At 53.2% G+C, this 26,970-nt stretch overlaps 2 protein-coding genes across 3 annotated transcripts in view; one reads left to right on the forward strand and one right to left on the reverse strand.

Annotated features, from left to right (window-relative positions):
* TBL1X (transducin (beta)-like 1X-linked) overlaps nucleotides 1-18,079 on the forward strand; it is a 209,153-nt gene extending 191,074 nt beyond the window's left edge. For both annotated transcript variants that reach the window (XM_012656827.1, XM_012656828.1), the window contains 11 exons: nucleotides 149-281; nucleotides 556-697; nucleotides 1,406-1,469; nucleotides 1,570-1,667; nucleotides 4,558-4,618; nucleotides 8,052-8,173; nucleotides 11,463-11,537; nucleotides 11,804-11,931; nucleotides 13,892-14,057; nucleotides 15,891-15,992; nucleotides 17,183-18,079. In XM_012656827.1, the coding sequence (XP_012512281.1) occupies nucleotides 149-281; nucleotides 556-697; nucleotides 1,406-1,469; nucleotides 1,570-1,667; nucleotides 4,558-4,618; nucleotides 8,052-8,173; nucleotides 11,463-11,537; nucleotides 11,804-11,931; nucleotides 13,892-14,057; nucleotides 15,891-15,992; nucleotides 17,183-17,209 (1,118 nt within the window). In that variant the 3' untranslated portion in view covers nucleotides 17,210-18,079. The remainder of the gene's footprint in view (nucleotides 1-148; nucleotides 282-555; nucleotides 698-1,405; nucleotides 1,470-1,569; nucleotides 1,668-4,557; nucleotides 4,619-8,051; nucleotides 8,174-11,462; nucleotides 11,538-11,803; nucleotides 11,932-13,891; nucleotides 14,058-15,890; nucleotides 15,993-17,182) is intronic.
* Nucleotides 18,080-25,840: 7,761 nt separating this feature from the next.
* The window catches only part of GPR143 (G protein-coupled receptor 143), a 28,250-nt gene continuing 27,120 nt past the window's right edge, over nucleotides 25,841-26,970 (reverse strand). The window contains exon 9 of the mRNA XM_012656802.1: nucleotides 25,841-25,935. Within this exon, the coding sequence (XP_012512256.1) occupies nucleotides 25,841-25,935 (95 nt within the window). The remainder of the gene's footprint in view (nucleotides 25,936-26,970) is intronic.

Here is a 26,970-nt window from a genome sequence, read left to right on the forward strand (position 1 = left end):
ATCACACAAAAGCCACAATTTTGTTATAATCATCAGAGGTAATATTACTTAGTGCATAAAAGCAAGGTGTTTGTAAAACACAAGTGCCCTGAAAATGCATTTCTCTCTTATCGGAAAGCCACGTGTCTTTCTGTGTTTCCCACAACAGATAATCACTCAAAACCAATGGAAATAGACGGGGACGTTGAGATTCCACCCAACAAAGCCACAGTCCTTCGGGGCCACGAGTCCGAGGTGTTCATCTGTGCCTGGAACCCTGTCAGCGATCTGCTGGCTTCTGGGTAAGGATGTCAGGGGACGCCGGCAGCTCGCTGTTCTCCGGAGCTCTGCCGCAGGGGACGTGCGCCCCCTCTGACCCCTGCTGTGTGCAGGCCCAGGAGCGGGCGGCTCTGTGCCGCGCTTCCCCGTGTACCTTGCCTGTGGGGAAGCCGAGCCGTCTTCTCTGGGGTGGGAGCAATGCGAAGACATTAAAGATTGCTAAGCACAGGGGCGGTGGGGGCGGGGCACAGCGAGTGAGAAGTATGAAAAAGACGCTGCTGTGCTTTTGATCTGCAGATCCGGAGACTCCACGGCGAGGATATGGAACCTTAATGAGAACAGCAACGGGGGCTCCACGCAGCTCGTGCTGAGGCACTGTATCCGGGAAGGGGGCCACGATGTCCCCAGTAACAAAGACGTCACCTCGCTGGACTGGAACGTAAGCATCTTCCGCCCCACCCAGCACTTGGCAGCAGGAATGTCTGCCGGCCGCCTGCCAAGGGCCCGGCAAGAAGGCCCTGTGCGCACACGGGAGGCAGGCGGGCCGTGTGCTCAGCCCTCGGGGGCCCGGCCGCGGGGGCCCTCCATTTCTAAGAGCTCTGAACAAGGCCGTGTTGGGCAGACCACGAGCTGGGAGTCCCGAAGCCGCGTCTTGCCGTCATGAACGTGCCTTCACGAGATAAGCACGGTGTGGCCACAAGGGGGGCCCCCGGGTGGAAGCCGGGCCGAGGAGAGGGTGGCTCTGCTGGGGAGGCGTGACGGGCGGCCCAGGACGTGACTTTCCACCGTGATACTCAGTGCCAGGCGTACATGCATGGACACGTGGGACACCCACAGCTCATCTTTTTACTCTCTGCAAAGCCTCAGGATAGCTTTCTGCGTGGTATTTTTAATCGTCACTAATTAGAGAACACACACCGGTGAGCGGTTCCCCTGTGTTCCCGCGACTGCCTTGCGTTTAGTCTCAGGGCCGTGCGTGCTGGCGTCACGTCGCCAGGTGTGACAGACTAGTCTCTTAAACGTGGCGCTGATGACTGACTTGAGAATATTCCGGGCTGGCGATCCTCGGAGAGAGGCTCTCTGGGCTTTTCCAGTGCTGCCAACACTAAGCTACTTTTGTGGGTTTGTGTCTTTTTCTGGCCCTCAGAGCGATGGAACGCTATTGGCTACAGGTTCATACGACGGTTTTGCAAGGATATGGACGGAAGATGGTAAGTCGTGGGTGAGAGGTGCTTCCGTGTGTGACCCTTGAGTGAACAGAACACGACTTTGAAGTCAACACATTTGTTCAATTTTTGTTTTTACTAACAGGTAACCTGGCCAGCACCTTAGGCCAACACAAAGGCCCCATCTTTGCCTTGAAATGGAACAAAAAGGGGAATTATATTTTGAGTGCTGGTGTAGACAAAGTGAGTATTCGCTTCAAGTACTTCCCTTTGATCTACAGATGCTTATTTATTTTTAATCTCAAAATAACATTGTGATTCCTTTGAATTCTTCTGCTTCCCCTTAAAAAATCAAAGGGACTTCTTTAGGTTTTGTTTGTTTTTGTGGTTTTGATCTAACTGTTAATTTATAACACATCATCTCTTAATATATTCTGCCTTTGTGCAAAGCTTCCTCTTTTTCTTTGAGGTACACAGTTCAGTGATGGAAAGAGGAAAGTCTCCAGCTTGCGTTTGTCAGTTGCTGGAAGGAGCCGAGTGGTGTAGGTGTGCCCTGCGAAACTTTCACCCACTCGAGGACTTTAGTGGCACAGACTGTCTTCTGTCCCACGGGCTTCTGCTCTCATTTGATAAACTGCTGCTTCCCACTGCAGACTGCAAGAAGTGTTTTCCAGAATTGAAAAAAAACAAACAGGTGTTTTCACATTAACTTGTGTTCTACAAATAGAAACCATGCCTGAATACTACATGATACTTGGGCCTCCACAGGGCTTTGCATTTCATCATAATTTCAGGATAATTTGAAAACCTTATTAAGCTACAGCTTGCTGTTCATTTAAGTTTTAAAAATCAATGTAAAATGGTAGACTTGACCTGTAAATGTAGTCACACTCTTGGAGAAGTCATAGTCACATTTGGCAAACCGTGGCCCACACCGGCCGAGTCTGGCCCCTCACCAGTTTATTTAAATAAAGTTTTATTGGTGGCCGGGCGCGGTGGCTCACGCCTGTAATCCTAGCTCTCTGGGAGGCCGAGGCGGGCGGATTGTTTGAGCTCAGGAGTTCGAAACCAGCCTGAGCAAGAGCGAGACCCCGTCTCTACTAAAATTAGAAAGAAATTAATTGGACAACTAAAAATATATAGAAAAAATTAGCTGGGCATGGTGGCACATGCCTGTAGTCCCAGCTGCCGGGAGGCTGAGGCAGGAGGATCACTTGAGCCCAGGAGTTTGAGGTTGCTGTGAGCTAGGCTGACGCCATGGCACTCACTCTAGCCCGGGCAAAAGAGTGAGACTCTGTCTCAAAAAAAAAAAGCTGAGCTGCTGTGGTTGACACACTAAATGTTCCCATGTAATTATCATCAAATTTGTACCAAGATGTTGTAACTCAAGCAATACACAGCACATGTTATGCATTCAATAGGCCACCACTAACTGCTGGTTGAATTATTAAAATAGTTCAAATGATAGCACTTTTATTTGTCAGGCACTTGACTACTACGTGTGTTAACCCACACAATACACCCAAGACAGGAGGCAGGCATGAGTGTGATCACTCCCATGTGACAGAGGAGGAGGTGGAGCCCCAGAGAGGTTTGTTAATTTGCCTAGAGACACACAGAGTGGAGGTCGGGTGGCAACTCAGGCCCTGGGGCAACAGTAACTGCTGCCCTTTGACTTCTGTAGAATTCCAAATAGTTGTTCCCTGGCCTCCTTCCTACCTGGAGACACTTTTTAACATGCATTTCTGTTCTTCTCACTGATTATCAGTCCTGACTCTACAAGGTGAACTATATGGCCAGTGAAATGCATGTTTGGAATTGTATGTGTCTTTCGGGCCATGTGCTGTCCATCATTATGACTTAGTCAACCATGGCAGGAATGATAACAACGCCCCTGTACGTAACACCCAGAGAGAAAACATAATTTGCAGGATGCTGGTCTGGTCCTGCTGTGAATGCTTAACCCAAAGTGACTGGGTCATGTGCCAAATTCTTCAGAACTTTTCTGTAGTGTTTTCTTTTCTCTAATGTATATTTAACACAAACATCTACTAAATAATCCAGTTATCGATGTGGTATGTGAGATTGTCTCAAAGAATTGTGAAAGAGTTTATAGATTCTCTGTAGTGCCAGATTTGTTTGTGGGGCACTAAATTAAGAACAATTCTACCCCAAACAAACAAATGTTAATTGGGCTAGAGCAGACCCAAAACCTGGGAGTACCATGTTTCAAAGATATGGCTGCTCTGAGTGTGGCCTCTGAAAGTTTCCACAATCAACACAAAATATAACTAGTTCTTCTTAAAGCAAAATCTTTATTAAGCGACATTGACCGAGAGATGTGAAGTTTCCAATGAAGTTGAAAATTCCAGTTGACGAAGACTTCATTCCAGTGTCATCACTGAGCTACCTTTGGCTGCCCTCTATGTATCTCCCAGCGTTAGTAAGTTCGTGAGAATTAACGACTCATTTGTTTCCAAGGCAGAGGTCGTCTTTCTCCATATGGTGCCAGCCCCCATGTAACCCCACGGCTGTGCCGGGATGCAGCCCCCAGTTCATGGAGTCACGGGCGGAGGAATTTTCAGAAATGCCCATTCCTACAGCCCTTCATTTGGAAAAATGCCCCAAAAGACGTGTAGAGACGCCTTGTTGCACATATTTTGGAAGTTTTCTACATTTTGGGATGAGAGGGAATCCCCACCGATGTTGGTAGTTTTCCCAAGTACTAGTTAAGGCTGCCCTGTCCTTCCATGAGCCACTGGCCTGCGCGGCCATCGGATGTTCCGTGTAAGGCACGCTGCTGTGCTGGGCTTCAGAGAGCTAGGGTGGGAGAGAAAACGCCAAATGCTTCAGTGAGATTCTGATACTGATTACATGTTGGAATGATAATATTTTGGCTACATCGGAGTGAAATCAAATACATTCTTAATGAATTTCATCAGCTTCTTTTTTCCTTTCAATGTAGATACTAGAAAATTACAAATAGCTCACGTAGCTCACACTCTGTCTGTGTTGGGCAGCGCTGGCTTGCAAGGAGAGGGGCTCACCATCTATTCTTGCACAAGACGTTTTTCTAGAGAAAACTTGGTGAGGAGAATGGTCGCTAACTTTTTCCTTTGTTTGCGGAGCACAGACAACAATAATTTGGGACGCCCACACAGGAGAAGCCAAACAACAGTTCCCTTTTCATTCAGGTGAGTTGTTTTTGTTTCCTTTGTAATTCAGAAATAATAATTCAGAATTATACGAAATACCCCTTAAAGTAATTGTAAGCGCGCGGGCGAGGGGGCCCACAGAACCGAGCTGGTAGGAAGGGAACCCATTTCGTGGCAAGGGTTGCCCTTAACGCTTGCAAGATACAGAAGCCCTCGACACCCACCTGCCCAGAAGTTTGGAAACACGACAGTGAACCAACCACAGAACCGGCTCAGGCTCCGTCCCCCTGCTGTCCCTAGAAGGATGCTCTGCTGGGGGTCCCCGCGAGCACCCCCAGGTCTGGCAGTTTGCTGCGAGGACTCACAGGACTCGGCGTGTTCGCAGCTCAGGTTGCTTACAGCGAGCGGGGCAAGGCAGCGCCAGCAACGGGAAGGGTGCACACGGACAGCGCAGAGCCTCGACGACTCTTCTCCCAGTGGAATCGCGCAGGACATGCTCAAGTCTTCAGAAACATGAAGTGTTTTGTGCCAGGGAAGCTCCTTAGAGACTCGGTAGCCAGGGTTTTTCTTGGGGGCTGGCCACGTAGGCACCCCTGCTTAGCACAGGACAGAACCGCAGGCTCGCAGAAGGAAAGCAGGCGCTCAGCACACACTGCAATTCCCAGACAGTATCAGGCAGCGGCCACTCCTGTCTGCTGGGGGAGGGCACGAACCCTCCCCAAGGCCACATCCCAGCCTTGTGAGCAGACCTCTCTGAGGCAGGTCCCTCAGAGCTGGCGGAGCTCGCCCCTTCTGCATGGATGCGTGGCCGCGGCCCTGGACCTGACCCATCCGTCTGTGTGCTCCGGCCACGCAGGACAGCCGCATGCAGAGATTCTGACTCTCCACACTCCCACCCGCCTGTCCATTTTCTGTCCCGACTCCACCCTCCGTGTGCACAGACAGAGGGCCACCCCCAGAATCAGGAGGCCGTTGGAAGACTTTAGACGGCTTAAAGTCAACAGGAGGGGTAGGTGCCGCTTTCCTTCACAGCACACATCTGTTCCGTGTCGAGGGAATCCCGAATGTGTGGGGCAGAGGTTTGCTATTTTGTCGCAGGTCCCTGAGGTGCTGTGCGGGAGGGGATCAGGGTGGACGTTGAATGCTTGGATTCGGGACCCGACCCCAAGGACTGGCCCCAGGTGCCCAGGAAGGGCCCCAGGCAGGGGTCAGGGTCCTACAGGAAACGCCGTGAGCCGCAGGTCCCGTCGAGGTGGGCCTGTGCCGGGCGCGCAGATGCCCATGACCGTTCCTGCACGTAGCGCCTCGGCAGCGGCCCCTCGGAGAGCCAGGGAGGCCCGGGAGGACACGGTTCATGCTCTGCTGCTTTGGAGAAGCCGGGCGCCTGCTCTGTGGCCCTGCTCCACAGATGGGGTCCGCACCCACTGCACCTCTCAGGGTGGCCGGTGACATTCACGACTGTGTTGCTTGAGTGGAACAGCGTCAATGGGGTAAGCGGTGCTGGGCATACTGGACACAAGCAGCTCCAGGTGCAGGCAGCAGGGTTCCCGTCAGCACCTGCACCAGCTAGTTCCAGGACGTGTTCACCCCAAAAGGAAACCCCGTACCCACTAATCAGACTCCCCGTCCCCTCCTTCCCCCAGCGCCCGGCAGCCCAGCCTGCACTCCGATCTGTGTGTGCCGTCCGTGCGCCGCACGCCTGCTGCTCTGTGCTCAAGACTGCAGATCAAAGCGGGTAGGGAGGCAGAACGCTGTTCCGGGTGGATTTCTGTCACATTTGGCTTAAGTGCCCAAGCCTCCCTTTGTTTTGGGAAGGACGCAGTGACAGGTTCACAGCCCCAGAAGACCAGACGAGTTGAGCCCCAGGAGGGGCAGTGTCTGATGTGGAAAGCTCTGGCTTCTGTTTTCCAGAGAAAAATATACCTGAGATAAACATCGGCAAGGTTCTTCTAGTGCTTTTATCCCAGGAGCCTGTCTGTGAAGTGTTTCGGCAGAAAACAGTATTTCCCAAGCTGTCCCCAGGGCTCCGTGCAGGGGTTTGCCATGCAGCTGGCCCAAGAAGACCGCAAACCTCAGGGTTCTGCCTGAGCGAGCTGCTCACCTGCAACGTCACTGCCACCAGGCCTGTCCCATCGCCGGGTCAGAAACTTCCCGCTGCTACATGCCCTTTTTCCCATGCCAACCAGTGTGCTAGAGACCGTTCAAAGTGAAGAAAAGAAGCTGGCTCTTCTGAGTGACGTGCGGACAGTAAGAGCCGTGAGGCGCCGTGTCCCATAGCTTTCTAGGACTCACCTGAGAAATGGCCTTGCCCGGTTAGATTTTCCCCACGGAGGCCTGTAGGGGGCGCTCTCGTCACCGTCGGCAGCAAGTGTCAGCTCAGAGCCTGATGGTGGAACACGCCGCGGACTGAACTGTGGAAGGGGACGGGCTGTTGATGCATGACAGCCTGGCGAGATCTTGGGGCGCTTTGCCGCGTGACGAAGGCCAGTGTCAGAAGGTCACGTTCTGCACAGTTCCACTCACATTCCCGCGGTGACAGAATCTCGGAAAAGGAGAGCACCAGAGGTTAGGGACTGAGGGTGTGACCACAGTAGCCCGAGGCAGCTCTGGACCTTGACTGCGGAGATACAGGTCTGCCCCGGTCCTTTAAACAACGCAGGGCGTGCACACACTGGTACCAGCGCCAGCTTCCTGGTCTTCAAAACACAGCGCTCAGGGGACCCCGGGGAAGGATGCACAGTGTTAGCTTTGCAGCTTCCCGTGAATCTCTAAGTATAACACTTCAAAAGAAAACGCCGGCTGAGCCTAGAAGGGTGGTGCGTGTTGAATCTCTGTGACCCACGCGTGGCAGGAGGGCACAGACACCCCCGGAATAGCTCAGCCCGTTAGTGGCCGCTCACCCGCACGGCCCCGAGGGTGCTGGCTACAGGAGCCGGCTCAGGCTGGGGCTGCCGCCTGGATCGAGGCCCCCTCCGTAGATGGCAGCGCGTGCGGGGGCGGGTCACTGTCTCCTGGATGGCCCCAGAGGCAGTGCTTGTGTGTTCACTGACGCAGTGTTTGCGGCTGCTTCATGGGACACAACTCCCCGCATACCGAGAGTGGACGAAGTACTTAGGCAAACAAAGGAGGCTCGCGGAGCTGCCACCTCCTCTCCTGGGAGCACCGTGGAGCCTCCTCCTTAGCTGAAAACAACTTTCCCCTGGCCTGTGTGAGCGGCACAAACAGTGCCGCTCTGGCGTTAATGTTGTAAGAGGCGGTGCAGGAGTGCGGGTGGCCGAGCTCAAAGCACTCTGCCTTGCTGCTTAAGACGTGGCTTCGTCCAGTTAGCATGAACCCTGTGATGAGAGGGATCCTTTTTTTTTTACCACGTTATCAAGCGAGGCTTGTGCCTGTGCTCTTCATTGTTCTAACGCTGCGCAGCTCTGTGCACGATGAATAACCACAGATGTCCCTTCTGTCCCCTGCTCCGCAGCGCCCGCTCTTGACGTGGACTGGCAGAACAACACTACCTTCGCCTCCTGTAGCACGGACATGTGTATTCACGTCTGCCGGCTCGGCTGTGACCGCCCAGTCAAAACCTTCCAAGGACACACGGTAAGGGGGAGTTCCGATCCCCGGACTTGCTTTCCTGAGAGTGTCATGCGAGAGCCGCTTCTCCCGTTCCTGCATTAAAAGATGTTGTAATGACAGACCAGTTCCCCTGCAGCCCTTTGCTGCTAGAGCCGGTGTGGCTACCCCCAGCGGTTGGATCAACCCAGTTGGGGGTAGGCAGTGAGAACAACTGACCCTAAATGACCTCAGTGTTGGATGTTGCAGCAAAGACGTTAAAGTAGCTATGGGAAAAATGTACGAGGACATAAAGGAAAAGGTGCTCATAGTAAGTGCATGGGTGGGGAGTGTCAGTCAGCAGAGACTGGAAAGCTGAGTCTTCAAAAACAAATGAAATTTGAGGTTGGGCACAGTGGCTCACGCCTGTAATCCCAGTACTCTGGGAGGCCGAGCACTCTGGGAGGCCGAGGTGGGTAGCTCATTTGAGGTCAGGAGTTCGAGACCAGCCTGAGCAAGAGCGAGACCCCGTCTCTACTAAAAATAGAAAGAAATTAGCCAAACAACTAGAAAAAATTAGCCAGGTATCATGGCGCATACCTGTAGTCCCAACTACTTGGGAGGCTAAGGCAGGAGGATCGCTTGAGCCCAGCAGTTTGAGGTTGCTGTGAGGCAGGCTGATGCCACAGCACTCTAGTCTGGGCAACGGAGCGAAACTGTGTCTCAAAAAATTAAAATTAAAAAAAGAAAAGCAAATGGAAATTTGAAAGCTGAGAAAATACACCGTCTGAAATAAGAATTTAATAGCTGGGTTTGACAGCAGATTGGAGATGGCAGAAGTAGGGTTAGTGAAGCTGAGGGAGATCCTAGAAATCGGCGAATTGAAAGAGTAGGTGGAAGATTGAAAATGTGAACAGAGGCTGAATGAGCTACGGCCAGTGCCAGGCACTCTAAGCATGCGTGTGGATGGGGCACGAAGGAAGAGAATGGGACAGAAAAATTACGTGAAACAATAATGGGCAAGTTTTCCAAAATCTGGTGGAAAACATCAACATTTATCCAAGAAGTTCATCCCATCCCAAGCAGAACAAGTGTGTGGAGAACCACACCCAACACGTAGGAGTGTGCTCAGCAGATGCTGAAATCGATGCTAAGAGAAAATCACAGACACAACCAGAGGCTGAAAAGTGCCACATTGTATACCGGAGACAACAGCGTGAGCGACAGCTGACTTAGATTCCTTAGCGTGGCACGTGAGACTCTTCCCGTCTGTCCCCAGGTCTCTCTGGTGTCCAAAGCCCCCTGTGCTCGGGCCCCTGAGACCTGTGTGCCTGAGCCCCTCACCCTCGCTAAGCCCCGCCAGGAACGCACCCCACCTTAGACTCACAGCATCCCTCGGCCTGGCACAGGGTCCTCCCCGTCTTCCCAGGCCGCCTGCCATCCTCTGGGCTCCTGAGCCCCAGGTGAAGCGCTACAGTGGTCTGGCCGTGGCCGAGCAGCTGCCTCCCGCACAAAACGCAGACTGAATGAGGAGCAGGCCCGGGGCTTCTTGCTGTTTTCTCGCCAGCACTCAGAGTACCGTTCCGTGTTCAGGGCCCCTGTTAAGGCACTGGTGGTTGATCAGAGTCCCCGGAGAGCTGCCGTCGTGCCTCTAACTGATGGAAATTGCCTCGTCCTGCCTGCTCTTCTCCCCGGTGCGCACCTCACCCTGCTCCTGGCCCGGGGTCCCTGCTTCCAAAGGGGGCGCTATTAGAGCACAGGCATCCATCGTCCCGTTAACATCTCCTGGCTGTAAATGACCCTCTCTTTGTTTTTCTGGTCGCAACTTGTTTCCCGGTAACCCTAGACAATTCACACGCTTTCACTAGGGCTGCCCGCAGTCCCATGGTTTCCAGCTTCCCTGCTTAGGACATTGCCCCTGGCACGCCCTTGGCTCTTTCATGGGGTCTCACTGTGCCTAATCGTTCCGAACAAAGCTCCAGCCAAACGCGCTGCAGCGGAGACCCACGAGCCGGTTCTGCATGCCGCCTAGAAATTGTCACTTGGATTGGGAGGTGGGGGGCCATTCCAGGAGGGGATTTGTTCCTTTCTGGAGGATTAAAGCTGGGGACTGCCATGGTGACTGGCTCCACGGTCCTGAGAGACCTGCCTGTGGGTCCTCTCGGCAGCTGCGGTCAGAGCCACCCGACCTGCTCTGGCACACGCAGGCACACCCCCACTCACACCCTTCTCCAGTCTGCCCCCGCGCCCTCCCCTGGCTCGCGCCGCAGCCTGCCCCTTGGACTTGGGCTTCCTTCCTCCCTGTATGCGGCCATGCGCCACCTGTGCCACGTGGAACACAGATGTGGCCTTGTCACTTCTCCGCTTCACACCCTTCAAAACTCAGTGTCCTCGGAAAGCAGCATGATCAGGTAATTTACCATCCAAACCAGAGCCCTTAGGAGCGTGGAATTGTTAGGCTATTAATTATGAGTGTGACATTGGTTAATTGCTATGCTGGGACAACAGGCATCATATAGTGGGGCTGTGCTGGGCAGATGGAGCCCTACAGACACCCCACCAGGGAGCGCCTCGCTGGTGTACCCTGCCCCACCTCCAGACCTTGCCACAGCGGTCCCTGTTTGAATGTGTGTCTCCGTGCATCCCCGTCTCTTGGCTGTTTTGCATCCCCGTCTCTTGGCCGTTTGGGCTGGATTACGAGTCCCCGGCGGGGATTTTGCTTTTGCTGTGTGTGTTCCTGATGCTCGTCACTTGCGTCTGACTCCCTCGCACATCTGTGTGTGCATTTGTGCACGTGGCTGGCACCGTCCTCTGCTGGGGCCAGCCCTTGCCCTGCGCGGAACTGCACAGAGCACGGAGCTTCATCTCCACGGTCGCCCTCCCTCCCGGCCCTCGCCAAGAAAGAAGTGCTTTCTCGGATGGAGACAGAACGATCACCTGTCGTATTAAAAATGCATAGGAAAGTGATTTCCAATGTCCATTTTTTTATTTTTTTAAATTTTTTTCCAGTTTTAAAAAATAACTATTGGTTTTATTTAATGCGTTTTATTCTATGTGAATTTTCTTCATGTGGCTTTGTCCTGGTAGGGATTTCTTTTTGTTAAAGAAACATGGATGAAGGTGGCTGGTTACATGTGGTGCGTGGCTGTGCTTTTGTATAAACGCAAAAGGCCAAGCGAGGAAAGAAAAATGCAGGGCTCCCGCGTTGCGCTCTCACGTCCAGGACACGGCCGGAGAGGCTGCAGCCCAGGCAGCGCGCTCTTGCCCCTGCTGGAAGGCGGCGGCACCTAGGCCAGCCCCAGGTGATGTCCGTGTCAAACCCTGTGCTCTCTTGCAGAACGAGGTCAACGCCATCAAGTGGGATCCCTCTGGAATGCTGCTGGCGTCCTGCTCAGATGACATGACATTGAAGGTGATGTCTGGAGGGGCAGGCTCTTTCCTCCCCGACAGCCCTGGTGTCTTTGGGGCTGTGCGTTGTTGGGCACATTCCCTTTCGCTGTCATTCCAGGGGCTCCTGGTAGTCAGGGTCCTGTGAGATGTCCTAGCCTCCCGTGGCCTTGCTGCCCGGCGCCCCCGAGCCCTCCCGTGGCAAATGGGCCAGGCCCCTACTGACCGACACTGAGTTGTTCCCAGGGGAGGAACAGCATTCGCTCATACCATTCCCGATGTGTTCCCTAGATCTGGAGTATGAAGCAGGACACGTGTGTCCACGATCTTCAAGCTCACAGCAAGGAGATCTACACCATCAAGTGGAGCCCCACCGGGCCGGCCACCAGCAACCCAAACTGCAACATCATGCTGGCAAGGTGAGGGGAAGGTGGCCGCACAGCCCGGGCTCGGGGCCGCGAGCAGCCTTGCTCACCACGGCCGAGTCAGCCACACAGCCAGTAAAACTCGCTCGTACACAGAGGGGTCGGGAAATTTGCCAAAGTGTGTTGCCGGTGTATCGAGATCCTTCCAAGCTAAACGAGGGGGCAGCTCACTCTGAAGGTGAAGGGGCCCAGATAGAATTCCCGAGTGACGCCTGACTTTGCAGTAGGGGTCGTTTCGACCGTGAGGCTGGTAGGAGAGATGTGTTCTGTGTCCAGGCTTCGAGCACTTGGCTTTGGTGAAGGTTTTTGTTCAGACGCAGAAAGGAGGCTGGAAGAGTTCAGCTTGGACCTTGGGCTTGGTTTACTTGGCTTAACCTAGAGATGCCGGTGTGGGGAAGTTCGAGTGGTGACAGAAGATTCCTGGGCCCTCGCCAGATCTGACCTGACCGTTGATACAGTGAATCCCCTGCGACAGCAATGTGGGGGTGGGGGCGGAGTGGCCAGTCAGTCACAGGCCAGAGTAAGAGACTGTGAGTCTCAATGCCACCATACCGGGGCGTCTGGAATCCGTGATGTCGATCCAAGGGGTTTGGGGCCATGAAACATGGATGTTCTCCGGCCTAGAAAAGACAAGACTTGGGAGGAATGTTTGGTGACCAGGAAGCGGCGGGGACTTGACTCTGCGTAGTTCGGAGAGGAGGGTGGTGGGGAGAGGGAATGGTAGGCAGGGTTCTCCTGCAGAGGGGAAGCATCCGCCCGGTCTGCGTGGCCCGGCTGGCAGGGAGGACTTTTGTTGTAGACAGTGCTGGACCCAAGTCCGTCTCTCAGAAAAGATGACGTAATTCCTGCGTCAACTGAGTGGCTGAACCAAGGAACAAAGAACACGGAGGCCATAACTCTTGCATTTCAAGTCCTAAAATCCACTTAAGTTGTCATGATATAGTACTATGTGCTATGATCATTTGTTGATGACTTGGAAGGTACTTTTTTGTCATGTGGTACCCATTAGCAGCATAAATCATCCTTTTAGCAAGTAGAAAAGGGACATACCAGTGCCTATTGGGGCCCTGCTGAGAGAAAGCAACCCAGATAACAAGGCAGGGCACGGTGGCTCCCTCCTACAATCCCAGCACTTTGGGAGGCCCAGGCAGAAGGGTCACTTGAGGCCAGGTGTTGGAGACCAGCCTGAGCAACATAGCGGCACCCCATCTCTACAAAAAATAAAATTAGCTGGCATAGTGGTGTGTGCCTGTAATCCCAGCTGCTCAGGAGGCTGAGGCAGGAGGATGGACGAGCCCAGGAGTTGGAGGCTGCAGTGAGCTGTGATGGCGCCACTGAACGCAAGCCTAGGCGACAGACTGAGACCTTGTCTCTAAAAAAATTAATTGATTAAAAATAGATTCTAAAAAACAAAGCTAGATAACAGCTTTGTGATGTGTACTATTCTTTTAAATTTGAAAATAACTAAAATCTGCAGCTCTTGGCAATGTAGTCACATATGTAGATGTGATTGTATTTTAATTCCTGTTGGATTAAAATTTTTTTAAATGTTTACTCACTCAATTTGCTGTTTTTCCAAATAGCGCTATCTGCTTAAGTGAGTTGGTAATAATAGATGTCATGTTTTGAATTGTAGCAGCTTTAGAGAAGTCAATAATTCTACAATATTTACCTTTCATATCTACAGAAAACGCAGAAATGTATGTGGATATCGTGTTTCCCTAGTAATGACACCAAAAATTTTTTTTTTTGCCGTTTAATGACTATGGCTTTGTTTTCAATACATCCGAGTTACATTTTAGAAGAGAAAAGGCTTGCTAGTTTATTGTCTTTCAAAGCATAAACACTGAGAAGGTCAACCCCTCCCAGGTCTGATCCATACTGTGGAGAAATTTTTAAACACTGGCGTGTTGACATGGCTGCGTTTTCTCTGTTTTCTCTCCCGTCCTCCCAGCGCTTCGTTCGATTCTACGGTCCGGCTGTGGGACGTCGAGCGAGGCGTTTGCACCCACACGCTGACCAAACATCAGGAGCCTGTCTACAGCGTAGCTTTTAGCCCTGATGGGAAGTACCTGGCCAGCGGCTCCTTCGACAAGTGTGTGCACATCTGGAACACTCAGGTAACCGCCTGGCCCTGCAGCTGGCCCTTGCCCAAAGCAGTGCGCGAGCAGTCGCGTTTCCAGGGGCCAGTCGGACCGTGCCCAGGGACAGGTGGAGCACCCCCGGCGAGCACTGTCCTCCAGCCTCCCCAGACCAGGCCAGCTCTGCCGCCTCTGACCCACACCGCTCCTGCAGCCCTGCCAGGGAGCACACTGGGGAATTCCAAAGGATGAGTGTTTGCTGTTGTCACACCCCTGAGACTTTCTGAATGAAAGTGTTTTATGTTTTAGTAGCACAGGGTGTGTCAATATTGGGTTGTCCTCTTACCAAGGACCAAAAGGAGACACGCTCTGAGCACACGTGACTACCGTGGGTACCTCTGGCCACACCTGAGGATAGGAGCATTCCAAATAGAAAGGGCAGAAGTGGGCGGGAACTAGTGCTGTGCCGTGTACAGGGCGCATGGGGCGGCCAGCTCTTCATTCTCTTTCTAACGGAAGAGAGGAAGCGGGCGATGGTGGGAGTCACGGAAAATAACCAAGGATCCGGTTGGTTGGGTCCCAGGATGGATCGGATGTCACCTCCCCCACTTTAATCCAATCCACTGTCTCAAATCCTTTTGGCTTCATTGACATTGAGGTGGATTTGCACTCTCAAGTTCATGCCCCCTTGTGGCAGGAGGAGGCGGTAGATGAGCCATGTGCCCTGGCAAGGGGTCCACTGAGATCATGGGCTTCCCAGGAACGTACCTCACATGAACCACATCCTATCAGGGGAGGGAAGGAAATGGTGGACCCTACATAGAACCAGCTGACGCCAGGTCCAGAGCCACAGCCCTGGATGGGCCTTCCAGGAAACGTGCATCTCAGGGCTAATGTGCAAGTGTCTGTACTCACAGAGTGCTTGCTACAAATAGTGACAGATGGATTTGTGAAGTGGCATCATCAGAAAATGACATAATCGGGCTGGACATGGTAGCACGTGCCTGTAGCCCCAGCACTGTGGAAGGCCCAGGAAGGAGGATCCCTTGAGCCCAGGAGTTTGAGACTAGCCTGGACAACATAGTGAGACCCCATCTCTACAAAAAAAAATTAGCCAGGTGGCTAGCACACCTGCAGTCCCAGCTGCTCAGGAGGCTGAGGCAGGAGGATACTCTGAGCCCAGGAATTTGAGGCCGCAGTGATTGCGCCACCACATCCCAGCCTGCGCAGCAGAGTGACTCCATCTCTAAAAAAAAAAAAAAAGTGCCATATCAAGTAGACACTGCCTGCCATCAAGAACTCATTGAATCATTTCGGCTCTCTTTTATAAATCCAAAAAACCCTTAAGCTTATTTTAATCCTTCTCAAAATATGAAAATAGAATATAGAATACTGTTGACTTGGTCTCTCCCAGTCCACAGAATGCCACCCTTTAAAGGGTCCATTGAGCCAAGGTTTTGTGAACACTCTCCCGGTCTCGACCTTGCGATTTCCGTGCGTCCTGAGTGAGGTTTATTGGGTGCTCCCAAAGCCTCTCCTTCCCTCCTCGCTTACGTTTGTCACGTTAGTGCTGTGTTAAACCGGAAGCTAGTGGTCTGTGGTGTTTTCTGTTACACGTTCGTTATGCATTTGTTCTTTCAGGCTAACTGTCCGAAAAATGTTTGGGTTTTAACTTCATGACATACTGATACATTTAATCAGTAATTCGTCACTGGATAGCCGTTTTCATTGCTACCGGGAGAGGGGCCGTTGTGTTCATTCGGGTCCTCCAAGAAACAGGAAGGATGAGATAGGCCAGAGGTTCACGGGGACACCCGTGGCACGCTGGGCCAAGAGGGGTACCGTGTAAGTGACGACTACCTTGCTTTGCAGAGCGGAAGCCTCGTCCACAGCTACCGAGGCACCGGCGGCATCTTCGAGGTGTGCTGGAACGCCCGAGGTGACAAAGTGGGCGCCAGCGCGTCTGACGGCTCTGTAAGCAGCACCGCTGGTTTGCCGGGGACCGTGGTGGGGTGTGGGTGGGGACAGTGACCCTGTGCTGGCTGACGCCTGTGTGGGTTCCCGGGGCGTGTGTGGTGTCCGTGTCGGGGGCCTGGCACGCAGCAGGAACGCGGCCAGCATGCCACGTGGAAAGGAAGCTTCTAGGCTGGATGCCGTCTGGGCGGGCACCTCATGGGAATGGCCTTCTCCTTGTTCCTCTCTGAATGTCATTCTAGTCAGCATTTCTCAGTGCAGTCAGTGGTTCCCAACCCCGGTCATCCTCCCGCTCTGAGGACACTGAACAACGTCTGGAGGTATTTGGGGTGGTCACTACAGTCATGCGTCGCTTAACGATGAGGCTGCGTTCTGAGAAGTGCACCATTAGGGGACTCCGCCGCCATGTGACATCTGGCATGCACTCACGCAAGCCTACATGGCACGGCCTCCTGCACAGCCGGGCGACATGGTTCGGCCTGCACAGCACGTGACTATCCTGAGCATGCAGGCCGTAGTGGCACGGCGGCGAGTGCGTGTGCATCTAAACGTGTGCAAACATAGGAAAGGCTCGGCACAATACAGTGTGATAATCACGTGGGACCGCCGCCGTCTGTGCGGCGCGTCACCGTAGTGTGGTCGGGGGTGGCTCCTGGCAGCCCGTGCGTGAAGCCAGGGACACTGCTCAGCCTCCTCCCGTGCACAGGGTGGGCCCCCACAGCCAGGAGTATGCAGCTCCTGGTGTCCCTGGTGCCGACACCGAGAGGCTTCCTCCCCTCACGCCCACCTGTGAGCCCACAGACCAGGCCTCTCTCGGGGCGAGACGTGGCCTTTCGTTCTGCCGGCCTCCTGGGGCCCGTGGGGCATCCAGAGTTTCGATTTGCCCCTGGACTTGGGGCTGCCCTGACCTCTAAGACAAGCGGCATTCTGGCCAGCCGAGTGTCGGCGTGGCCCCCACATGCCCTCAAAGTCCAGTGCATAGGCTTGCGTTGTCATCTGTGTGGCTGTCGTGGGCATCTGGCCTGTGACTCCAGCCTGCGGTCACTGCCCTCAGGTCCCCGCCCCCTCGGTGAGCTGGGTTCCCTCGGGCCGCTTGCTCTGAGCCGCTGGCCGCCAGCCCGCCCACCCCTGCCCGCAAGGCGTCCTTGCGTGGTCTCTCAGGATAACAGGCGCTTTGTCTTGCCTTCCAGGTGTGTGTTTTAGATCTGCGGAAGTGACCACGAAGCGTCATAGGAAAAAGAAGACGAAGTCTAGTGGACCAGCAGGGCAGGTGTGAGGCTGCAGCGCTGTCGGACGCGACTCCGCCCGCTCCCGGACTGCCCGAGCTGGCTCGCGTTAGCGCGCTCTGACATCAGCTCATCCCCGGCCACGGGAGTCCGTATCTTTTTCGTAATCTTCATCGAGAAGTTTAAAAAAAAAAAAAAAAAAAAAGGCAGACAAGAGTAAAAGCAAACACACAGTCCTATCAAAGGGGGAAGGAACGGTTCCCACTGGGGACATGCAGCCTGGGGAACACGAAGCCACCAGCTGCACACGCCGGTTTGGTTTCCATCCGCAACGGGCTCTGTGAGGGCCGAACAGAACGCAAAACAATTTTGAAAAGCTGTGCCAAAAAAAAAAAGAAAGAAAGAAAAATTCTGTGATAAACCTACCGAAAGGGGAAGAACAACAGAAAAAAAACCCTCCTTGCTGTGGCGTTTTTTTGTTTTGCTTTGTTTCCTCTAACAATTTGGACACTACAGTTGCTCTCACAGAGGATGTTCACAGACCAGTTTGTACCGGTGAAATGTGCAACTTTGTAATCCCAACGCTTTCTATTTTCTAGAATCTTCTTGGGTGGTTTTCTGTCAGCTGGAATTCTGTCGCTGGGGGGCCTGTGCTCTGAGATGGAAAGTGTTTTCGGTTTGTCACTTCTTCCCTCCGCTGCGCGCCGCTCCTGCCGCCTCTCCCCTTTGTCTGGCGAGGTCTGGCTTTGCTGTGCGCCCTCGGTAGGCGCAGCCACACGGACAGATGACAAAATCTCTGGGGGACAGCTTCCCCCAGCTCCACCCTCCCCACCCCACCGCCCCCTGCGTGCCCTCCCTCCCTCGCTCCCTCCCTCCCTCTGTCTCTCCTGCTCCCCCTTCCACATAGTTGCTTCAGATCTGAGGTCTCAAGGGCACTTTGGGTGCATAATAAGTGCTTTATGTAAGAAGGCAGGGCCGGGGAACTTTTTACAGGAGAAAAAAAATGACTTATAAGAGAAAGAGCCTGGAGTATTTTTGGAAAAAAAAAATATTTTTATGTTAAAACAATTTTAAAATCCTAAAATGGCCATCAGACATAGAGAGCTTTGTGTGATTCATATTTTAAAAAGGATTTAGGAAGACACAGGCAGGGTCTGCGGAAGCTTTTCCCTCGCCCCTCAGCTTCGTGAAAGGTGGTCCGGAAAGCGCTGGGCGGAGGTGGCCCTGGGTGACGGCGTGCCCGTCCCGCAGCCAGTGAGGACCGTCCCAGCCCCTTGGCTGGGAAGAACGGCGTGTGTTCACCGTGGCAGCCGGCAGGAAAGCGGTGACAGCAGTGTGCACTCGGACCACGAGGATACATTTCCACAAGCAGGAGGTCTCGGAGAAGCCGTCTAAGCCGACAGCTCGCCGGTTCCACCCGTCAGCCGCGCCTCGTCCATAGCAGGGCAGCCGCCGTGGTCGCTGCGCCGAGAGAGGGCGTGCTCGGCGAGTCCTTGCGCATCCCACGTTAAGGCCCCAGCATGTCATGTCACTTGGTCTAATGACAAAAATGAACGAGGAAGGAAGATGTTTCAGTCCTGAAGGTGAATTCCGTAGGTAGAAAGTCACTAAAAATTTCTGCCGTCTTTATAATTTCTTTCTCTCACAAGAGACTAGGAGAAAGATTCTTTTTTTTAAATAATGAATCTTTTTACTGTTTTTTAAAAAAATTAAACAAGGCTTTGTGTTCCTAGAAGAGCTTCCTTTCATTGGATCAGGTGACCTTTGTACTCCCGCTGTCATAACCCCACGCTGAGTTATTTTTTTTAAATTAGCAACGGGGGAACAGTCCAAAGACAGGCTTTCTTCTCCCACGGGCTGTCCTGGGGGCAGAGGAAGGGCTGGGAGGTTGGCCAGGCCCGTGGGGGCTGCTGAGTCGGCGGGCAGTGGGCAGGGTTCGGTCGATGTGTGTTCTAGCAGCAAAACGGGGTGTTGTCAGAGGGTGGCATCCATCCACAGAGCTGAAAACCAGCCGTCGGGGAAGGGCCAGGGCTTCCTGCGGGACTAGGAATGTGCTGGGACCAGCTACAAAAGCCTGGGTGTGTTGATCATTCTCAGATAATTCATTGGCCTCCACTTGGGTATGTGAATTCTTCAATCCCCAAAAGACCAAAAAGCTGCTCTGTTTCCAAGATGAGTATTTTATTCGGGCTGTTTCCCAAACACTTAGCAAAGAAGGCCAAAGTCACATGGCGTCACCGTGCCCATCTTTGAGGATAGCAGGCATCCCCGGAGGAGTTGACATCTTCCTGCCCTGAGGACTCAATAGGTTTGGGGGTGCAGTTTATGGGGTCCCAGGTGAACACCATCTTTACCCCTCCCCAAATAAAAGTGCATTCATCTCTACTGAGTGTCAGCTCTCAGAGGTCAACCCATTTTTGGGACACGGCTCGTGTGTCACAAACCAGGATGCTTCGGGATGGTGTTGGTCGGATGCACCATGAGGGGTTCGCTAGACAATCTTCGCACGTGTGTCGGTCTCCAGAGTCTCGCCGGAGTGCTGGCTTTAGTGTTTGCAACGCGAGCCACGTTGGAACTGTCAGGTCAGCGCCTAGGGCTTCGAGACCTGTGCCCAGGAGGGACCCTAGGAAAGACGAGGGCAGAAGGTCTGCATCCCGCCTTCCCACCTGCCACCAGGCCGCAAGGGGGGCTGAGTGAGGACGCAGCCAGCACCCCTCAAAGCCACCTGCGCTCAGCAAAAGCCGATCCCGGAGCGTCCGGCGTCTGCACACCCTCCTCCACGCTTGCAGCTGCCAGAACGTTGGCTGACTCATCTTTGTCACTAAGAGGGTGGCCTGTTGGGAATGTTTTTGTTCAACGTTCATCTAAAAAAATGGCGAGGAGAGCTTGAGTGTTAGTGACCAAACTTAACCTTGCAAGCAGGCGCCACGCAACAGTCATCCCGCAGTCTCCGGTCGGGTTTGAAGTGGCCGAGAGCTGCGTGTCGCACACACCTGGGAAAGAGATGCTGCCCCGGGGACCAAACGGGCCGGACGTGACGGGTGCGACCCTCTGAGCCCACGGCACCGTAGGACTGGACTTCCGTTTTGTCTTCTAAAACTAGATCCTGGAGCCAAGTGAAGTGCACTTTGTCAAATGTTAGGGTCTGCTTCGTTCCTCCTTGTTTTTCTCTCTTTTAACCTTTGTTTTTTAATTGTGTTTCTTGTCCGATGCAGAAATGTTCCTTCCGCCACTCGCTGAAGTTTTGAATTCTGGCTTCTGCGGTTTTTGTGTCTGTGTCAGACGTACAGCCAGGCGTGGTCTCTGTCAGCGTTTTCCAGATTCTGTTCACACGACATCGACCCCGTTCCGTTCTCCCCTCCACTCACGCTCACCCTCACGCTCTTTGGGAAGAAAAGAAATCACCTTGTGTGTTGTAGCTCATTTGTTTCAAGAGAGAATCAACAGATCATATTCAGTGTCTGGAATAAATTGCTCTATTTTGATATTAGAGAACATGGTGGCTGTGCTTCCTTCCTGCCGCCCCGTGGCAGGAGGCCGCGCTGCGCCTCCTTCGGGGATGGCTCTGCTACACGGGGCGAGGGGGCCCGAACCGGCCCCGTGGCCGTCGCCGCAGCTGTTCCGAAAGGTGTCACGTGCAGGGAGCGTGCTTTCCGAGTGGGTCTCCTTTTCATTCTTGTATTTCAGCCTGGCTGTTTTTAAAAGGCAACGCAAATGAAGTTTCATCAACAGGTTGGTTCACTGGGAGTTTGAATTCAAGGACTAGCCCTGAGTAATTTGAAGAACTTAAAAGTTACAGGAGGGGGTGACATCTGACGTTACTTCTGCACAGTGCAAACTAATGTGTAGCAAGCACGGGCCGACGTTTCCCCTGCCAGGCCCCGCCATGTGTTTTCATCGATGCCGCTTTAATTCATTGGTGGGTATTACGTGGTGCAGTTAGTGGAGATGGCTGTCCCTGTTCCGTGAAGGAGTCGGGCTCAGTCTTGGTCCAGGACTTCACTGTGAAGGGGAGTCCCAAACACTGCTGCGCCCCTTCATGCTGCTTGGTCTGCTCTGGACACAGCAGACGTCAGGGCCCCCTCTGGGTTCAAGGCTTCTGTGGATGATTGCCTGGGAAATATCCAAGAGTATCTGTGGCCTTTGCAGACGACTCAGGCTCCTGAAGGGTCCAAATCCCAAGTTCAGGTCTTGAATTGGCAACTTCAGACTAAATGTTGGTCAGACACAGTGCTTCACACCTGCAATCCCAGCAGGAGGTTCACTTGAGGCCAGGAGTGTGAGACCAGCCTGAGCAACATAGAGAGACCCTGTCTCTACAAAATATATTTTTTAAATTAGCCGGGTGTGGAAGTGTGCGCCTGTAGTCCCAGCTACTCGGGAGGCTGAGGCAGGAGGATCTCTTGAGCCCAGGAGTTGGGGGCTGCAGTGAGCTATGATTGCACCACTGCACTCTAACCTGGGCGACAGAGCGGGACCCTGACTCAAAAAATTTTTTTTTTAATTTTTCTTTATAAGACTAAATGTTAAATGAACAATTGTCACCTTTAGGAAAAAAAACAAAACCAACGGAACCCTTCGCTGCAGTGATTCTAAATATGTTTTCCTTTATTCATTGAGGTGCCCACTTTATTTATTTTGGGGATCTAAGTTGCAACTCACTGAACAGAGACCTTATTTTATTTTTAATCGCCCCATCTTGGTGCTGTTCCAGAGGGTATTTGAGAATGTTCTCCGTGTTGTGGCCGAAACCTGGAAGTCATTGTGTTGTCTGCATGGAAGGGGCGGGTGGGGTGGGGAACAGATTCAGGCCCTGATAAAAGACCCCGAATTCGGCCGCACAATTTTTTCCAGTCTGGGTGCTTTGTCTCTGCAGTGTCCTTGCATCCACAGCAGGGGAAGCAAGGCAAGAGGACTTCTGCCTGGAGAACCACCAGGGGCGGGGTCAAGACAGCAGGGAGGGGAGGGAGAGTGTTACCTACAGCACCAGCCTTCCCAGGAAGTGAATGCTCCCCAGAATGGGGCTTCAGTTAGGAATCAAGTTACCCTCAAGCTAAAGGTGGTTATTTGGAGCCACTCCACAGGAGCACGGCTGGTGTGTGTGTCCTACCGCAGCAACAGGGCTGCAGAGGGGGGCCGTGCTGTCTTACTCTGAAATGGCGGATGAGGAGGCTACTGAAAGCTTTGCATGGTGCCGCTGATGAACAGAATGGCTGCTAAGCTGGCCAGTGAGTTAAAGTCAGTAGAAGCTCTCTGAAGGGGGCAGTCTCACCTTGCCTCCCGCCCCACCTCTGCTGTGGGCGTCCCGCACCCAGGCTCCTGGCTGTAGGGCTCGGTGCCCTCTGCCCTCCTCAAGAACTTTCCTCCTGGGGTGTCCCCTCTCTCCACCCTCATCGCTGTCTCCTCCCTGCGCAGGTTCACTGGATACACAACGCCTCTCCCGTCCATTATTCTGTCCCTGACGCCCAGGCCTGGCCCAGGGCCTGCATGTATTCACGAGAAGGCATCCACTCGCCCTGTCACTCCCCTCAGCCCCACTCAAAGCCGCTGGGTGTGCGTGTCAGCTGATGACGCTTGGTGCCCCGTCTAGGAGTCACCATCTTAGCCGAGCAATCAGATCTCAGGCTGCTTATGAACAAGCTCAGGCTAATGTAAGCCAAGAAGAATGATCGAGAAGGATTTCGGGCAGCTTTGAGAATCTTGAGAACCAGGTGTGTGGGCTACACAGACAGGACCAGCCAAGGTCAGGCAGCAGGACTGGACCAGCGGAGATGACACGGACAGCAGCTGGTGCTGCGCACACCCCAGTAGTGGACGCTGGACCGGCCCTGTACACACACCCAGCGCTGCCTCCCAAAGCGGACCTGCCGCTGCCAAGGCCTCTCCAGAGGTGCTTCTCTGCCCGCGTCCGTTTGTCGTTGGGGCACAAGCTTCTAACTCGGGAGACGTGTCTGATCAGCCCTGCCAGTCACATGCCTTGCTCTAGCTGCAAGGGAGGCTGGAAAAGCCAGTCGTTGGCCTCTTTCCTTCTAGAATGGAGGTTGGGGCTGTGCCTGCACAGATAGGAGGGAATCCTCAGCTATACAAGGGGCCTGTGATGCGGGGTGGGGGGTGCAGACAGAATGCAGACGCCTGTACAAAACCTACGCCTCCCCACGTCTCCCTGACACCTTTGATCAGGGTGGGCGTGGTCTAGCCCGGGCCCACCGTAGGAAGGCGCAGCAGCAGTTATCCAGAGAGCCTGGGGCTCCACCTCACGATGTGCTCACAATCCACGTGCAGCCTTGTGATGCCAGAAGTACAAATGCAGACGCTTGCTGGACAGCCTTTCTAGAATAAGAGGGAGTCCCGGTGTTGATAGGAAGGGAGATGTCACATGGCAGAGCTGTCTGCAGAGTCCTGAGAAAATAGCGTGTCTTGCTTTCCTGTGTGCACACTGGGCGGCTTGTAATCCCAACACCTGCTACAATATTGTTTAAAAGAAAAATACACAGAGGAGACTTCAAAAAGTTAATGGAAAATACATATTATGAAAAAGCTATGCATGGATTTTAAAGGTTTTTTTACACCAAAATAAACTCGTACTACCTTATTATAACATGTCTGAGCAGGATCTAGTTTGAGGCACTAAGAAGGACAAGACATCAGTTTGAAAAGAGCCCCTATCAGAGCAATGTGAATTCTGATAAAATTGAAGTGAGAACAAACATCAAATTTATGGTGAAGCTTGGGTGGAAGAACGGTGAAATCATCGGTGCTTCATGAAAAGTTTCCGGGAACGATGCCCCAAAGGATTCGGCAGTTCCCAAACAGATAACTTGTTTTAAGAAGACGCGACGATGTTGAAGATGTAGCCGGCAGCAGCAGACCCTCCAAATCAGTTCTCAAGGAAAAACGTTCATCTTGTTCGCGCCCTAATCGAAGAGGACTGGTGATTAATAGCACAAACGCCACAGACATCTCAAACGTTCCGCTTACGCAATTCTGACAGAAATGAAAGGTGAGCAAACTCCGCTCGGTGGATGCCGAGACTGTTGCGCCTAGATCGGCTGCAGACAAGAGCAGAGCCTCCAGCGGAAACTTTAAACAAATCGGATCAGGATCCTGAAGCATTTCTTCCAAGAACTGTAACAGGAGATGAAACACGGCTTTGCCAGTACGACCCTGGAGACAGCACAATGGAAGCAGTGGCTGCCAGAGGCAGGAGGGTCCGTCACAGCCACGGCAGCCTGGTCAGGGACAGAGGTCACGGCAGGAGTTCTGGGGGTGCTCAAACATTTTGCTTGTTGACTTTCCAGAGGGTCAAAGAACGATAACGACTGCTTATCATGGGAGTGTTTGGAGAAAGTCAGCTGAAGCTTTGGCAGAAAAACACCCGGGAAAGCTTCAGCGGAGACGACGACTCCACCACCGTTGCTCATTCCTCTCGTCACGCAGGGGCAATTTTTTGCGAGTTTGGTGGGCAATCATTAGGCCTCCACCTTACACTCCTCGTTTGGCTCCTTCTGACTTCTTTTTGTTTCCTAATCTTAAAAAAAATCTGTAAAGGGCACCCATTTTTGTTCAGTTAATGATGTAAAAAAGGCTGCACTGACATGGTTAAGTTCCCAGGACGCTCGGTTTTGTAGCGATGGATGAAACGGCCGATGCCGTCGTTTATTAAAGGGTCTTGACCTTGATGGAGGAGGTTACGTTGGGAAGTAAAGTTTACATTTTTTTATTTTATCTATTCCATTTTTCCATGAACATTTTGAACCCTCGTACATCTTAATGGATGGGAAGACAGAGACGTAGGCAAACGATCTGAGCTAAGTCAGGTTCTGAGCATGCACCGTGTCATTGCTCGACTAAGCAAGGGCTAAATTCACGACCAAGCCCCGTCCCTTTCCCACCCAGGGTGCAAGGAGGCCACGCCAGCAGCCGCTCCCCAGCCGTCCTGCTGCTTCTCCGCCTCGCCGCTGTTGGCGTCGCTGATAACCTCAGTCAAGATCATCGGCTCTAGAAACCTTATTTTTGCTGTACACTGTCACTGTTTGGATGTCTGCACAAGCACACACTCACCACTGTGTTACAGTCGCCTACAGTGCTCAGTGCGGTCACCTGCCGTGCGGCCCGCGAGCGACAGGCGGCACCATGCGGCGCAGGCGCGCGCTGGGCTCTGCCATCTGGGTGTGTGCGAGGGCGCTGCGGTGTTCCCACAACGGCGAAACCACCTAATGACACATGCCTTGGAACACGTCCCTGTCGCTACGCGATGCGGGGGTGCACACGAGTTTCACTGGAGGAGGTGTTCAGACAGACTGGAGGCCGGCCGGGAGCTGAGTCACAATTACTTTATTTATCGACTTTCCCGCGTCCTCGGATCCTGCACTTGCGGCACCGCCAGCCTCAGACAAGTTCCCAGTGGCGACTGCGGGTGTAGGGAAGCCGCGGGAGGCGTGTAAGGAACTCCCACCCCCCAGCACGCGCGTGACGCATTCCCGCCACGAAGGATCCTCAGGAAGCAGCTCCAGCGTGGTGACCAGAGCGAGGCTGGGGGCGGGGGGACGGTGACGGGGACCGCAGAGCACAGCTCTGAGGAACAAGAAGTGCAATACGGGTCTGGCCCCGGCCGCACCCCCTTCACAGGTCTCCGTGGGTCTGGGGAGCAGAGTCGACCTCATTTGTGTCGCGGGGCCCACTTGTTGTGTGGATCTCAACTGTGCTGGCGTCAGAACCTGAGGAGGAAAAGAGAGAAGACGGTGATGGTGTCTGTGTCCTAGACGGTCTGTCATTAGCTTCAGGAAACGCTCTTGGTACCGAGCTAGACCCTGAGTGTCTCGTATGCCAACTTGGGCCAAGGTCTTAGCAGTCACCTTTCTGTGGGGGAAGAAAAAAGCTGCATTCTCCTTTCATCTGCATTTTATTAAATCATTCCAAAGGATGACGCAAACCCTAGAGGAGCGTCGAAGGCGATCGATACATGACTGCCTCAGGCAACTGCAACTGCTGACCGGGCGAGGTTTTGGAGCCCCGGGGACATGTGCACGGGGCAGAGGGCAGAGTGCAGTCTCGTGACTGCGAGTGTGGCTTCCACAGGGGTGACAGCTCAGGCAGTGGGGACCCGGTGGCTGCCCGGCTACCTACATTCAACTCGGGAGGTGCCCAAAGGGAGAGAGACCACTACCCTGAAATAGCCACCTCTGAGTCGTCTTGTCACGCACAATGCCACAGGGCTTCAGCGAGCAGCTCCTCCCGCCAACACCTCCCTGTCCCCACGGGAGACACGCCCGTCTCTCAAGCCCCAGTGGCGTGCACAATGGCACATGCCTGGGAAATGTTTGCCAAGTGGAGCTGCTTTGTTCTGATCACGGACTGGGACCCTAGATATGACAGCAAAGTAAGAAATGCTGTTTTTTGAATACCAGAATGTGTATGTCCAAATACACTCCACGTCACTCAGCACCCCCTTCAAGAGAAATCACCGGAGACTTTTTCCTCAGGCCTGGGTCTCAAGAGAATTTGCTTCCAGGTGCAGTGTTTTCTTGTGGATAATTCAGGTCTTACAACTGGTCACGTTTTCTCTTTATTTCCCATTTAGGAAGCTCAAAGCCAAACAGGCTTAAAGCCCATTTTAAATAACTAGGGGAGGTTGATTCTGCTCTTTTGATTTCATTGTCATTCTCCTTTGGTCCTGTTCACATTCTTTGTTTGGGCAATCCTTACCCTTTTGTTCTGTTTTGTTTTGAGACAGAGTCTCACTCCGTTGCCGT

This window comes from Propithecus coquereli, unplaced genomic scaffold (assembly GCF_000956105.1).
Source record: "Propithecus coquereli isolate 6110/MARCELLA unplaced genomic scaffold, Pcoq_1.0 Scaffold52, whole genome shotgun sequence".
Taxonomy (NCBI): domain Eukaryota; kingdom Metazoa; phylum Chordata; class Mammalia; order Primates; family Indriidae; genus Propithecus; species Propithecus coquereli.